The 15,325-nt window shown below is 51.9% G+C and overlaps 1 protein-coding gene across 1 annotated transcript in view; it reads right to left on the bottom strand.

Moving 5' to 3' along the window:
- The window catches only part of notch1b (notch receptor 1b), a 34,400-nt gene that overhangs the window by 7,463 nt on the left and 11,612 nt on the right, over positions 1–15,325 (bottom strand). Inside the window, exons 5-27 of the mRNA XM_076997742.1 lie at positions 15,058–15,180; positions 14,539–14,772; positions 14,138–14,293; positions 13,799–13,984; positions 13,399–13,512; positions 11,494–11,607; positions 11,032–11,265; positions 10,723–10,833; positions 9,699–9,891; positions 9,303–9,448; positions 8,831–8,944; positions 7,167–7,286; positions 6,836–6,988; positions 6,439–6,667; positions 5,752–5,953; positions 5,349–5,502; positions 5,061–5,245; positions 4,528–4,660; positions 3,941–4,198; positions 3,678–3,790; positions 2,881–3,452; positions 696–1,067; positions 434–582 (exon numbers count right to left, since the gene is read on the bottom strand). Coding sequence (XP_076853857.1) covers positions 434–582; positions 696–1,067; positions 2,881–3,452; positions 3,678–3,790; positions 3,941–4,198; positions 4,528–4,660; positions 5,061–5,245; positions 5,349–5,502; positions 5,752–5,953; positions 6,439–6,667; positions 6,836–6,988; positions 7,167–7,286; positions 8,831–8,944; positions 9,303–9,448; positions 9,699–9,891; positions 10,723–10,833; positions 11,032–11,265; positions 11,494–11,607; positions 13,399–13,512; positions 13,799–13,984; positions 14,138–14,293; positions 14,539–14,772; positions 15,058–15,180 — 4,365 coding nt within the window. The remainder of the gene's footprint in view (positions 1–433; positions 583–695; positions 1,068–2,880; positions 3,453–3,677; positions 3,791–3,940; positions 4,199–4,527; positions 4,661–5,060; positions 5,246–5,348; positions 5,503–5,751; positions 5,954–6,438; positions 6,668–6,835; positions 6,989–7,166; positions 7,287–8,830; positions 8,945–9,302; positions 9,449–9,698; positions 9,892–10,722; positions 10,834–11,031; positions 11,266–11,493; positions 11,608–13,398; positions 13,513–13,798; positions 13,985–14,137; positions 14,294–14,538; positions 14,773–15,057; positions 15,181–15,325) is intronic.

Raw genomic sequence — 15,325 nt, 5'->3', positions numbered from 1 at the left:
GGGAGCTGCATTGGTGGTGGAGAAGTGTTGGGATGTGATTTATAGCAATTAACCATTTTGGTGCCTGAAGTCAGTATATTTGCCTACGGACTGAGGAATTGATTGTTTAGTTCATCTGATGAGTAATTACATTTGCTTTACTGTTTGAGTAGGAAAAAAAAAATTGAAACTTCAAAGTTATCCACATAATCCCTGCAAGGAAGGTGTGCGGTGTGTTTCAGTGTGTGTGCAAACGTGTGTGCATGTGTGTTAACGGGGTGAGGTGTGTGTGTGTGTGTGTGTTTGTGTGTGTGTGTTAATGGTTGGGCCGGGGTGAGTACTGTTGGAAGATGCGTGGAGCGGAGAGCCAAGTGTTAATTACCAGGGCGTTACTTATGAACACCAGGCACACGACTGCGTGTGCCACATGCGTGCGTGTGTGTTCGTTACTCACCGGTGACGGCCTCGATGACGTACGGCATGTTGAGGTTGCCGCTGGAGGCGAGGGCGCCCAGGAAGGCCGCCACGTCCGTCGCGCTCTGGAAACACTCGGCTGTCTGCTGGTAGCACTGGCGGTTGTCGATCTCCAGGTGAACCACCGAACTGGCCAGAGGTGAAAAAAAAAGCATAGAGTGAAACAAACGATCCCGGTCAGACCCCGCCTCCCATCCCTGTGCCACACCCCCGGCCCCACCCCCATTCCTCCGCTTGCTCACCCTTTGACCTGCGCGTGGTCCTGGTCGTGACCCGAGGCGTCGGGCCAGGTGTCGAGCGAGCGCTTGACGTTGTGCTTGCTGAGCTCGTGCGGGCTGCCGTAGTAGGGGTAGATCATGGGCTCGCCCCGCGCGTCCTGCCGGAACACCACGTGGGTGCGGAGCACGCGGCTCAGCTCACGCAGGAACGTGGAGGAGTTGCTACGCAGCTGCTCGGGTGGCAGGTGCACCACCAGCACCAGGAAACCCGCGGCTCGGCGCTCCGGGACGTTCTCGGCGCAGTCCAGACCGTCCCACTCGCACTCTGCGTTGTTGCAGCCCTGGTCGCAGTGGCCGTCCGCGTAGTGGTCTTTGCAGTACTGGTCGTACAGAGGGCTGGTGGGGGATGGGGCAGCGTGTCAGGAAATGGAGGGAAAAGGCCCAGAGGAAGAACAGACTGTGGTGGAAACACTTTGCTGTTTGATGGGGGTCTAGAAAATCATTCTGTATTTATACTGCCCCTAATTTTTGAACAAGAAGTAGGACTAGATTCCAAAAACAAGTTTAGATTAATCTGGGTCTGTGAAACTGGCCCTTCAAGATTGTGTAACAGGTAATTTTACTGTATTTTACTGTACATCCACTGTACTGCCACATCCGGCCCGTTGTGCGTCCCTGTCCGGCCCGCGAGAGGCCAATCATAAATTTAACAAATATCTATGTCGTGCGTGCAATACAACTGTGATGCTTTTATTTTGAAAGCGCTACGTTTTTGTTAATTCCGTGTGGATGTACGTGCTTGTGTGTTAGCTGTGCAAGAAACACTGTAGGTGATCAGCGACAAGTTAAGGCAAAATTTATACTTTCGCGAGTCAGGGGTGCAATTACTTACTTTCTGAGGTGTATGCAAACATACTATCGGCGCCCCCCGAACTAAAGTTGTTGACAGGGCGGGGGGGGGGGGGGGGGGTGGCGAACGTAAGATGGACACAAATTAAGTATTATATCTCATCGATTTGGCGCCCCCTCTAGTGCAGTGCCCCTATGCGTCGCATACGCTGCATGCCCCCTTTTTGCGCCACTGTCGCGAGTGAACGTAGCGCGCGACTCCGCACCCGTCACACAAACCTCCGTGAACGGCGGAACATTTACGTGACAAATTATAATTGTGAATTGTTTTCCAGGTTTGAAAAGTGCTGGAATGTTGGCTAAAGTACTTGAAAATGCTTGAAATTGTAACTGTATTTCGATTCACAACAAATAGCTGACTGAACAGGGGGTATTCCAGAAAGCGGATTCAGTGAAGAAACCGGGCTTGGAGAGAACCTGGGTCAGCTGGGAAATATTGAAATGGACCTTGTAAGTGCCGTAGAAGGTTTAAGCCTGGTTTATACTTGACGCGGCGCAAGCAGCACGGGGGTCCGCGCGGCGAAAATGACAAAATCGCGGTGGCTCTGCCCGTGCGCGAGGGCCTCGCGCGCTGTTGATTCGCGAGGTCGTGCACCTCTCGAATTTTGTAACTTCGCGCGCACGCCGCGCCTCAGCGCGATGGACAAAGTCATGTTTGCAGAGTTCATACACCTTTATAAGGTGGAATTAAAGCATTTGTACGTCACTTTCAAGGTCCATTTCAATATTTCCCAGCACGTTAAACTTAATTAAGTTAAATATTTATACATATACTCGAAATGATTCAAAATAATTCGCTTTTTTATCACATTATTTAATGGTTGTTTAAAGTCTTCACGTTCTCTTATGTTTCGTCCTGGAATTACAAGAGGCTCGTATTTGTTAATGTAATACAAGAAATTCAGATGGCTATTTGTTGTGAAACGAAGTAGTTACAATTTCAAACATTTTCAAGTATTTAGCCTAAATTCCAGAACTTTTCAAATCTGAAACAAAAAGCAACATTAAAATTGGTCAGGTAAATGTTCCTTCCATTGTTTTTGAGGGGTGTTTCTTTATACTAACACACATCGTTTCGGAGAACACTACACAGAATGTGATGCGGCAAGTATAAACACCTCCACCATTTGCGGAAGTTCGTGTGAGGTGGGCGGGGCCACCGTAATGATGTCATTTTCGTTTGTGTGGCCCTCTGACACAATTCAGGTTTCTCATGTGGCCCCTTGTAAAAATTAATTGCCCACCCCTGTATTAGGCCTTAGTCTAAGCATCACACACACACACACCCCGAAATACTCACTTGCACTCGCCTCCGCCCCCCTGGCAGTCAAAGCCGTCGTAGAGGCAGCCGGCGCTGTGACACTGCTGGTCGCACTTCCCGTCGTTGAAGTACCTCCAGCACTGCAGGGCGGCGCTACAGTTCTGCCAGGGGTCGCTGAAGTTGAGGGAGCAGTCGCCGCCGTCCCAGTCGCACGCGTGGGTGTTGCACGCGCTGTCGCACACGCGGTCACCTTTCCTGGCCTCGCACTCGGCCGCCTCGCAGTGCGACACCACCTCCGGCGCCGGCGTGACGTCGCGGCCCGGCCCGCCGGAGAAGCCGTAGTCCAGCACGTGACACAGCAGGCCGTTGAAATCGGCCGGGCAGGAGCAGCGGAAGAAGGGCGCCTCGCCGCTGGGCTCGCACGTGCCGCCATTGTAGCAGGGCGCGGCGGAGCACGCCCCCGCCCGCGGCTCCTGGCACTCGGACCCGCCGAAGCCCGGCACGCACAGGCACCGCGGGCTCCTGGGCCCGGAGACGCAGGTGCCACCGTTCCGACAGAGGAGGGCGCCACAAGCCTGGACGTCATACTCGCAGGTGGAGCCGCCGAAGCCCTGGGGGGGATATGGGGAGAATAACGCACCAAGCCGTTCGTCTCACGTGAGCTTCCGTGAAGGGCACGAGAGAATGCAGCGATCCTGAGCGTGACTATTAGACATCCATACAACCAAACCGCAAGACTATAGCTTAAAGCAAAAATAAAAGCTTAGATTTTAAGTAAAGCTTAATTTTGGTCTCCGTTCAGGTAGAATGACGGTAACGGGCGACGGGGCGCTTACAGGGGGGCATTTACAAATGAATCCGTGAGGAGTGTTACTGGCCACTGCACACGTCCCTCCGTTCCGACACGGCTTCCCTTTACAGCCGTCGAACACGGTGTCACAGCGCTGGCCTGCCCACACACACACACACACACACACACAGCTCAATGCCTCAAACACTAATTGCACTTTCAGAAAAAAAACTCTCCTACAAACCGTCGTCAAACTCGCTTCGAAACAGCGGGGGAGTGACGTCTGCGGTCGCGATGTGCATGACGCACCTGTGTAGCCAGCGCGGCACTCGCAGCGGTAGTTGTTGGTGAGCTGCACGCAGCTCTGCGTGCCCCGCGGGTCGCACGGGTTGGACAGGCACTCGTTCACGTCGCCCTCGCAACGCTCGCCCACATAGCCCAGCGGGCACACGCAGTGGTAGCCGCCCACGCGGTCCACGCAGCGGCCCTGGTTGAAGCACTTGGGCTCTTGGGTCACGGGGTCGGTGAAGGGCATGCAGTCATCGATGTTGATCTCACAATGGACGCCTGGAATGGAGCGACGTGAGAGGGCGTTATGACAGAGAACCTGCCACCATGCCGACAGGAGCCAATAAGAGAGCCTATAGATCATTTTCCATTTTTTTCAAAATTTATTTCAATTAATATAATTATATGATAATATTATGTAAATTATGCATTTTATTTATCTTTCTATATATGCAAATGTGATTAAACACGCCTGTTAACGTGCCAGGGATGATCAATCAGAAAAGAAAGTCTAAGAAAGCTGGCGACCATCAAAGTCCTAATTAAAGAGGCATGACATGGACAGACAGGACGAGAAGAGGGAGGCGGAGACGGAGGGGACAGCTGACCCTGTGTCCCCCGGGGACAGGAGCATTTGTAGGTATTGACGAGGTCGATGCAGGTGCCCCCGTTCTGGCAGGGCTGAGAGAGGCACTCATTGATCTCACTGGAGCAGTTCACTCCATGATAACCTGTCACGCACTAAGAGAGGGAGATTGAGAGAGAGAGACAGCAAGAGAGATAAAGGCAGAGAGAGAGAGAAACATGAAAGAACAGAATAGTTGTTTTCCTGGCTTTGTTCCACGCTCCTGCCAGACAAGCGCTCCTTTATGGTGGGATGGAGACTGACGTTAATAGTCAGCTTTAGGTCAACAAGGACCTTGTCTAATCGTCCCTCTTTCATATTGTAGGAAATGAATGAAGCCAACTGGAAGCTATCCAGCATGCTGACAGAGATACTGGGCATATCGGACCAGAATTTAGGCCCATATGCCAAGTCCACTGATACAGGATCAACCCTCCCTGTTTGTATGTCATCAAATGTATTCGGGTTTAGCCGTCACAAACTGATCCTAGGTCAGCGGGCCGTGTGCGGACTCACCTCGCAGGAGTAGCCTCCCAAGTAGTCTGTGCAGGTGGCGCCATTCTGGCAGGGGTTGGGGACGCACTCGTCCACCTGCTCCTCGCAGTAGCTGCCGGTGTATCCCGCCTGGCACTGGCAGTAGTGCGTGTTGCCCGCGTCCAGGCACTGGCCGGAGTTGCGGCACAGGCCGGCAACATCCACCCCTGCGGGTGGGAGAGAGGCGGGTTAAATCGGGACATGGCCCCGCCCCCCCACGTGGGAGCGGTAGGACAGTGGGCATGTCTCCGGGGTGGCGTGTCTCCCTACCTCGCTGCTTGGCGGCCACCTCGCACGAGACGCTGGGCACGTCGCAGTAGAGACCCGTCCAGCCCGGAAGACACTGACACGTGTAGGTAGTGCCGCTCTGCCGGCACGTGCCGGCGTTCTTGCACGGGGACGGCGTGCACCAGTTCACCAGGTCCTGGACAAACACGTCCCCAGCGTTCAGTTCATTCATCTGTTCATTCATCCTTTTTGTTCTTTCATTCATTACTTATTCATCAAGGAGCGCCACAGACAGCCATTCTATCAGAAACCCGAAACATTTTACGCCCCGTCGTCACCCCCACTGACATAACGATTACTCGAGCGTTTATTTACGTCTGTGACAGCAGAGTAGGAAATGTGTTTGATTGTTCATGATCCCGTGTGAAGATGTCAAGAGTGGCACCTGGCAGTTGACCCCGCGGTAGCTGTGAGGGCAGGTGCACTTGTAGGTGCCGTAGCTGTCGTGGCACGTGCCCCCGTGCATGCAGGGCTTGGAGTCGCACTCGTTGATGTCGTACTGGCAGTACATGCCCGTGAAGCCCACCAGACACAGGCAGCTGAACGTGTTGATGCCATCCACACAGGTGCCGCCGTTAAAGCAAGAGCTAATTGGAAAAAATGAAAAGATTCACATCAAACAAACAAGCAAAAAATGAGCACAGGGCGGGCTTTGTAATATCAGGCATGTGCTAATGTTGTTTGGGTTTATTACCATTATTGGGGAAAGGCAGAACTTTTCTGTTCATTTGTTTGCTGCTAGTCCTTTGTCCACCACAGGGGGCGCCAATGGACAATACAAACGCAGGGTTGTACAGTTTCTATTACAGTTTACTGTTATGTTCTGGCAGTTCTCTTGTGTCCCTCTAAATGGGGTGTGTTACCTGAACCAACCTTGAATCAGATTTGGTTGTATTTTTGTGACAAACGTAAGAAAGCCTGATCTTAAAATGTCAAAAACAATTAAGCATTGTGGTGCAAAACAGTGAAGACCTGTGAGCGCGTAAAGGTTGCAATTTACACACGGGGAAACCGAGCCGAGCCGTCCCCAAACGGCCCGAAGTGGGACGGGTGAGCGGAGGGCGGCGCTCACCTCTCGGTGCAGTCGGGCGTGTTGTTCTCGCAGTGGATGCCGCTGAACCCGGGCGGGCACGTGCACGTGTAGCTGTTCACGCAGTCGGTGCAGTTGGCGCCGTTCCTGCACGGGTTGCTCTCGCACTCGTTGACGTCCTCCTTGCACTTGGACCCGCGGAAGCCCGGCGGGCACGCGCACGAGAAGCCGTCCACGCCGTCTCTGCAGACGCCGCCGTTGCTGCAGGGGTCTGGGCGGAGGAAACGGAGCCCCGGGGGGGTTTACGTGGTGATGGAGGAGGCGGTGGGGGGGATTTTGTGTGTGTGTGTGTGTGTGTGTGTGTGTGTGTGTGTGTGTGTGTGTGTGTGTGTGTGTGTGTGTGTGTGTGTGAGTGAGTGGGGGAGGGGGGTATTCTTACTGGGCTCGCAGTCATCGACGTCCGTCTCGCAGTCGCGACCCGTGTAGCCAGCCCTACAGGCGCACCTGTAGCTGCCCACGGAGTTGTGGCAGGTGGCGCCATTTTGACAGGGGTTCTTCACGCACTCGTTGATGTCGATCTCGCACGTCTGGCCTGCAGGCGAGAGAAGAGCGTTCAGATGCCAAACATGGGGTCTGAGCACACAGCACTCAACGTTCCTAGCAGTGAAGCACCATGCTGTGAATGGTAATATTTCTGTACTGGGTAAGGCAGGATATTTTGTTTGTGTGTGTGTGTGTGTGTGTGTGTGTGTGTGTGTGTACTGTCTGACCTTGCCATCCTTCACGGCACACGCAGGAGAAGCTCTCGTAGTCCGCCGATTCTTTACACACCCCACTGTTCTTACACGGCTTGGAACTGCAAGGGTCTAACAGGGTTTCGCAGTTCTCACCTGTAAAACACAACGCCCAGTTTAATTCCTGTCTTAATTCCTGTGTTAATTCCTGTTGATCACTAGCATTTATATTTGCACTCTGACAGTCTCTGGGGTTATCATTGTCAGACCTTATGCTAAATGGAACACCCAAAGAACGGAATGAACTCAGAGGAAGAGACTGTCGTGTTCTTAACGGCACTATAATTAGCCAGTGACACTGGATTCACAACTGGCTTCCTTAAAGATCTGCCCCTTCTCCGAGAGATTAGCGCTAGCGAGCGGAGCTCTCTCGCCGCGCGGCCCTTCTCCCTGTTTCCACAACACCAGGCCCCTACAGGAAGCCGGCAGGGCTTCCGGCCATTGTGTGGCCATTTGCTTTTCTGTGAGAGAGGAAGCAGGCAAACAGGAAACCTGTCTACTACTGTTCCCACCCAACCTGCGACAGACCTCCCCCTGTTATTCCACCTCCATCTTGTGTGGATTTTTCCGCAAGAAAAAAAAACCGGGGGTGGATAAATACGACTTCTTGCGTAGATGGCCGAGAGTCTCTCTGTTTTGTCAAATAACATGTGAAAGGAAAGAACGTGAATCTTCTGCACATGTGTCTTCCTGTTTTGTTATCAGCAGCTCTGGTGAAGTTTGTTCATCGGGCCAGTGTCAGGGACCCGGGTGGAAGGGAGTGGACACAGGAAGCGGTTCAGCTGAACCTAAGACCCAGGCACGGCCTCTGGAGCACGCTCTCCCGGGTTCCGATGTCTCAGAGGCGGAAACTCGGAGCACACACTAGGAAAATGTCAAAGACTCTGCGCAAATGAAAGCTCAGTCCAATAGAGTGAAGGTGTGGTATGACACTGTTGAAAAACCAATTGGTGGGTGGAGGCAGATGGGGTGGGTGTGGGCGGGTGGTGTGGGTGTGTTGGAGGCGGGTGTGGTGGGTGTGTTGGAGGCGGGTGGGGTGGGTGTGTTGGAGGCGGGTGGGGTGGGTGTGGGCGGGTGCTGTGGGTGTGGGTGGGTGCTGTAGGTGTGTTGGAGGCGGGTGGTGTGGGTGTGTTGGAGGCGGGTGGTGTGGGTGTGTTGGAGGCGGGTGGGGTGGGTGTGGGTGGGTGCTGTAGGTGTGTTGGAGGCGGGTGGGGTGGGTGTGGGCGGGTGGTGTGGGTGTGGGCGGGTCCTGTAGGTGTGTTGGAGGCGGGTGGGGTGGGTGTGGGCAGGTGGTGTGGGTGTGGGCGGGTGGTGTGGGTGTGGGCGGGTGCTGTAGGTGTGTTGGAGGCGGGTGGGGTGGGTGTGGGCAGGTGGTGTGGGTGTGGGCGGGTGGTGTGGGTGTGGGCGGGTGCTGTAGGTGTGTTGGAGGCGGGTGGGGTGGGTGTGGGCAGGTGGTGTGGGTGTTGGTGGGTGGGGTGGGTGTGGGCGGGTGGTGTGGGTGTGTTGGAGGCGGGTGGTGTAGGTGTGTTGGAGGCGGGTGGTGTGGGTGTGTTGGAGGCGGGTGGTGTGGGTGTGGGCGGGTGGTGTGGGTGTCGTGGGCGGGTGTTGTGGGTGGAGGCGGGTGGTGTGGGTCCTCGTACCCGTGTAAGGCAGCACGCAGATGCACGTGTATCCAGCCACGTCGTCGATGCAGGTGCCCTGGTTCAAACAGGGGTTGGAGGAGCACTCATTGATGTTCATCTGGCAGTTGGGGCCTGTGATTCGAATGGATGAGAGAGGGTGAGAGAGTCAGTGAGGGTGAGAGAGTGAGAGATGGTGACAGAGTGAAGGTGAGAGAGGGTGGGTGAGAGTGGGTGAGAGTGGGTGAGAGGGTGAGTGAGGGTAAGAAAGTGAAGGTGAGAGAGTGGGTGAGAGGGTGAGAGTGTGAAGGTGAGAGTGTGAAGGTGAGAGTGTGAAGGTGAGAGAGTGAAGGTGAGAGAGGTTGAGAGAGTGAGAAGGGGTGAGAGGGGGTGAGAGGGTAAGAGAGTGAAAGGGGAGAGAGGGTGAGAGGGGGTGAGAGAGGGTGCTTGCGGAGACACCACAGGTTTGCAGGCTAGCAGCCAGAGCACTCACCACTGAAGCCAGCCCGGCAGGTACACACGTAGCCACTGGTCATGTCCTTACAGGTGCCTCCGTTCATACACGGGTTGGACTCACACTCGTTGTTGTTGATGTCACAGTTGATTCCACTCCAGCCAGAGTCACAGACACAGTTATAACTTTTGGCAAAAGAAGACACCTCCAGATTAGTTATTGATTATGTATGACCTTAACATATACGTTAATATATGTTAACGTATACGGTCATATTTTTATGACCTTTATAACATACTGTATATGTAAAACTATCAGCTCTGAGGCCCTTTCATTGCGCAAATCAGAAGGCTGGACTTTCAGCGGTTTTACTTCTCAAGGCTTTGCTTGCTTTACAGGCCGTAGTGTGTGGAGAGCAGGAAGGTTGCTCCGTACCCGTTCACCCTGTCTTCACAGTGTCCGTGGATACAGGGGTTGCTGAGGCACTCGTTGAGCTGCGACTGACAGGTGGGGTCGTGGTAGCCCTCCTGACACTGGCACGTGAAGCCGTTGACGCCGTCGATGCACGTTCCGCCGTTATGACAAGGGTTGATGGCGCACTCGTCGATGTTGACGTTACACATTTTTCCTGAGTCAAATAATAAAGACGAGGTGTGAATGAGGACCAAGGATCAAAGACTCGAATCCAAGGATCACAGATCCAGAGTCCTATCCACACAAATCAGAGAGTTAATGTAACATTGCACAATACATGCAATAGACTGTTTTATTCAGACGGGCCTGGAGCTACTACAGATAGGCAGCTGAATAGGGTGATTCACTGATTGCTTGTCTTGGTCCAGTGGGCCGTAGCTTAGGGTCAGCCATTAGACTCCACCCCGAAACAGCGCCACCGTGCAGCTGACGCAAGGCACAGCATCAAAAGAATGGCTTCATTTGTCCCTCGTCTTTAAAGCACCCGCCAACTTCCCACTTTTAAGAGATCGACTTACACAAATCTTTTCTCCTTTTAACCACCACCCCCTTCCACCCGTCCCCGGGAGATCTTTAGTCTGAAAGGGGGAGTGGGGCAGCTTGCGTGTCGGGGCACCAGGCGGGGGACTGGGAGGGACTGTAAGGCAACACCGCAGCCAGAGTAAAGTGTGTGCTCGCTGGCCAGCTGTCTCTCCACGCCCTGCTTTATGGCTCCCTCACCTGGGGGATCCTTTATTGATTCCCTTCACACACTCTAATGGAGACCTGCCCTCGGTACCAACTAGCCAACCACTAATTTTTGCAGTCAGTTATAACACCACAGATCAATCTCACCTCTAACATTCAATTGTTTTTTTTCCAACTTCTAGTTTTTGCTACAGAGTGACCATTTCAGTGTAATTGTTTAAACACACACACACACACACACACACACACTCCAGAGTCTGTTGAGCCATAAAACGTGTGTGCACCTAAGCCCACACACCTGTGTATCCAGGTTTGCAGGTGCACTCATAGCCATTAATTTTGTCGATGCACTTTCCATAGTCGCACGGATTGCTTTTACAGTCATCCAGATTTATCTCACAGTTGACACCTGTGAACCCAAATCTCATTTCAGTCAGCCTGTACAGCAAGAATGATTTCAAGACACATTTAGACACAATGAAGCTGCCAAAGGTGACTAAGTCAATCAAGCCATCAACCAATCAATCAATTTAAAAAAATTATTGCCTACAGATACAACACAGAAACAATGGCCACATTGAAAGATTGTTTTATTGTGTTTTCCCACCTGAAGTGCCGTGAGGGCAGACGCAGAGGTACGTGTTCTCACGGTCCTGACAGGTGCCTCCGTTCTGGCATGGCTGACTCAAGCATTCGTTGACGTTTGCCTCACACAGCCGCCCAGTGTAGCCCGCCTGACACTGGCAGGTGAAGCCGGCCAAGCCGTCCTTGCAGGTGCCATAGTGGCAGGGGTTGGACCGGCACTCGTCCACGTCTGTCTCACAGTGCTGTCCCGCGTAACCTGGAAGGCGGATTTAGGAATAACAACTCCGTTCGTTTTGCTCGTGTTCGATCGCACAACGTCTAAAACAATCGTTATCGCAGATGCTCTCAAGTGTTGGCTGAGTGTTAGTTTCAGACAAATTTGCTGGCTATGCAACATGTGGGGTGCTTGAAGTGGTGGTGGAAAGGTATGGTCCTTAGTCACTCATCTCTGTGAAAGTGTCTTCACCAACAGGTGTGCTCTTACCCTCGGTGCACTGGCAGGTGTACCCATTCGGTCCATCAAAGCATTTCGCCCCATTTTTGCAGGGCGTGCTGGCACACTCGTCAATGTCGAACTGGCACTGGTTACCAGAGAAACCTGGGAGGAGATACAGAGGGAAGGGTTACGGAGGTGAGCGGGTGGAGGGATGGGTGGAGGAAGAGGTTGAGGGAGAGATGGAGGGAGGGGTGGAAGGAGAGATGGAGGGTGGGGTGGAGGGAGAGGTGGAGGGAGAGGTACAGGGAGAGATGGAGGGAGAGGTGGATGGAGAGATGGAGGGAGGGGTGGAGGGTTTATTGGGATGATCTCTCTGGACCACACTCGCTTCATTCCACCACACTCATCCGCACAATCCTCAGTGGGCCTTCATTAACACTTCGCCTCAGTGCCCAGAGTTCTCCCCATCTCTCTCTCTCCCTCTCCCTCTATTACCCCCTCTTTTTAAGCCTCTTTTCAACAAATCCTCATAGGGAGGAGAGAGGGGTTGTAAAAAAAATGTAAAAGTGGGGTAGCGAGCCTTCCAAGGCCTCCTGACCAGGGGCACCAGACAAAGGGGAACTGTCTATTCAATGAAACGCAAAGCCGCGCCGGTTGCCGCTTTGTCGCAGAGAACTTTTCCATCACAATGTGCATTCTCCCGTCCTGCTCTGCCCCCCCCCCCCCCCCCCCCCCCCCCCCTCCGGCCCTGCCTCTCCAAAACAGCTCGCCGTGACCTGCGACCTCTCCCTATTCAACTGTCTCATCATTCAGGATCACCCAGCAGGCGCGCTTTTTCTCCCAGTTATTCTAATCTTGCACTAACAACGTCTCCCGCTCATATGTACAGTCTGATCACATTAGGACCCACAGCTCTATCGGCAATGATTTTTGAAGGTTTTTTTAAAGAATTGAGTTGCATTTAAATCACATGGAAGGTGAAGCTCTCTAATCTAGAAGAAGTGGTCTGCAGTTGGGATAACTAACCCCTCAGCATTCCAGCACTTATCCCAGTGAGAAATTCCTTTGCTCTGAAATTTGGTGTTCCCGCTCTGCTCCGCGCAAAACCAACAGGGATTTCATTCAAGCTTCTGAAATGGCACATTTCAAAAAGCTCTATTGTGGTTGCCATGGACCCGGTGTGCACGCCATTCAAAAGGAGCCCGGCCCCACATGCCTGACGGAGGTCTGATTTGCATCTGAAGACAGAATGGTGAGGCCTGGTCTCCACTCCTGCACACCCTACACCATCCCAGCTCCCAAACACTCAGGGGGTTTAGAGGCCCTGTAGGACTCCCCTCACCTCCTTACACAACTTCACTTGGCCTAGCATTGTAACCCCCCCACCCCAGCCCTCCACCCCATCTACCCAACCCACCCCACTCCGCACTCATGCATGAATCCCGCTGCATTCCAAATCCACTGTTCCCTACAAGACGTGGTGGTCTTTCTCTAAAATTAAACCTTTGATCTGCTTTTATTGGATGCTTGCTACCTTTTCACTGAAATCACTTCCACTTCATCTGGTACAAGTGGGAGAATGATGGGGAAAACACTTTTGGAGGGAAAGTACATGATTCTGGGTTTTCATGAAAGAATCCCTATGGCGTTTCTCTCCAATATACACACAGACATTCTCACACTACTTCGTTAGGCCTTTCCCTCATGTTAAGCACAGTCCACTGACAATTACCATCTAGGTAAATATGGAACGCAATCTGCTCCACACAGGGAAAATTTTTCTCTTCATAGTATGACTGTAAACCTAGCTATAGTTCTAACTTTCCAGAAGCTCACGTATGGATTTTCCTTAGCATTTTGTCTGGGCCTGGCGAAGCCTGCCTGCAGGCAGGGATTATTTCCCCCGTTTGCAGCGCTGCCCAGGAGGGCGGTAATCGACCCCCTCGTGCTCACCTGTGGGGCACTCGCACTGGTAGTTGTTGATCTTGTCAATGCACTTCCCATTGTTGAGGCAGGGCATGCTGGCGCACTCATCGGTATTGATCTGGCAGAAGACTCCTTCGTACCCTACCAATTAGCATGGACAGATAAGCTTCAGTGCTAGCAAGAGAATTCAGCAGGGCTTAGTGTTTGCTGTTTCTTTTGTGCAATAAACAAAAGGCATATGAGCTCTCTTTGATCAGAACCGAGCGTTTTTAGACTTTATACTTTACCTAGACAAAGCAAAGATTGACTGCAATCTATCGCCGTCATTATTACGTACATTATAAGCTCCACCAAGTTACTGCATGCATGTCAACGTTTGTCCTAACACATGTAGCTGGAAAACCAGCAAAGGTTTGTGTTTGTTTACCTGCCATGCAGATGCAATGGAAGCCTCCGATTTGGTCCAGACATGTAGCATCGTTCTGGCAAGGACTAGACATGCACTCATTGACGTCTAGTTCACAGCGGGCCCCGATGTAGCCCTGCTGACACTTGCACTGGAAGGACCCTTTGGTGTTCAAACACCTGCCTGCGTGCTCACAGGGGTTCGCACCTAATGGGAAACCGAGCAACAACAAACGTTTCAAATCACATTCCACAGCAGCGAGTTAATGCTCCATCTGACATATGAAGGTCAGCGAAACTGAAGTTTTTTGGGAGGTTTTATCTCTCTCTCTGAAAGAAGTCAAGGCTGCTCGGTTCTCACCCAGGGAGCATTCATCAATATCCTGGTCACAGGCAGAGCCGAAGTACCCCAGGGGGCAGGTGCAGATAGCTTTGCCGCTGACCGGGTTGGTGTCACAGTTGGAGCCTCTCTGACATGGGTTACTGATACAAGCATCGTCCAAGTGACACAGCAAACCTGCATATAATGAGAATCACAAAATCAGTATGAGCAACACCTTCTTACATGCAGAAACAGACTTCTAAGTGGGGCAATCGATATCCTTGGTGGAAAAAAAGACTTTCCTAAAACACGTACTACAGAGACCACAGAGTAACAGACCTCAGTTACAGAGAATGGAGCAGATGAAGTACAAACTAACGGGCGTTTCTAATCAAGGTTTACGGATATAAAACAGACGACGTGCGTCAGCAGATCCTAACCTGTGCGACCGGGAGGGCATTCGCAGTAGAAGGAGGCCACCCGATCGTGACAAGTGGCCCCCTTGTGGCACGCGGCGCTGGCACAGTCGTCGATGTTCTTGCTGCAGTCATCGCCCGACCAGCCGTTCACGCACACACAGTTGTATCCGCCCTGGGTGTTGAGGCACGTGCCTCCGTTTTGACAGGAGTTGGGCATCAGGTCACACTCGTTGACGTCTTCGGTGCAGAACTGACCTGTCAGAGTGGAGAACGGTGCCGTAAGTGTTAGACAAGCATCAAAAATCAAAAGCCTGAGCTGACACAGATGGAAAATTTTATATTACTGTATAACATTATGCATACTGAAGCATTTTTGGATTGTGAGTGACATTAATCCAATTTTGTCTATAATTACTTTGGCTAATTAGATTTGCAATATAGCGAATTTCAGCATTATCGATTTTTATGTTTGTTGTAGAATGTGAATATCGAATTGTATCCATACAAAAAAAAAAAGAAAGAAATTGGTGAAAGTCATACCTGTCCACTCTGGTTTGCACTGGCAATTATAAGTGTTCACTCCATCTACACAGGTTCCCCCATTGAGGCAGCGATGGTCTTGACAGTCATCAATGTTCTCTTCACAGTTTTGACCAATGAAACCTAGGGAGAAGAATGTATATGTTGCTTAACCATTCAACACCCTCTAAAACAATATTTAATTTAGTAATTGAATGAAACAAACATTTAATTTACAAGTCCTTAGATATGCCGATATTTGACAACGTAAGGAATGTAAATATTTTAT

The sequence above is a fragment of the Brachyhypopomus gauderio genome, chromosome 3 (assembly GCF_052324685.1).
Source record: "Brachyhypopomus gauderio isolate BG-103 chromosome 3, BGAUD_0.2, whole genome shotgun sequence".
NCBI lineage: Eukaryota > Metazoa > Chordata > Actinopteri > Gymnotiformes > Hypopomidae > Brachyhypopomus > Brachyhypopomus gauderio.
This window is presented reverse-complemented; position numbering and strand designations above follow the sequence as displayed.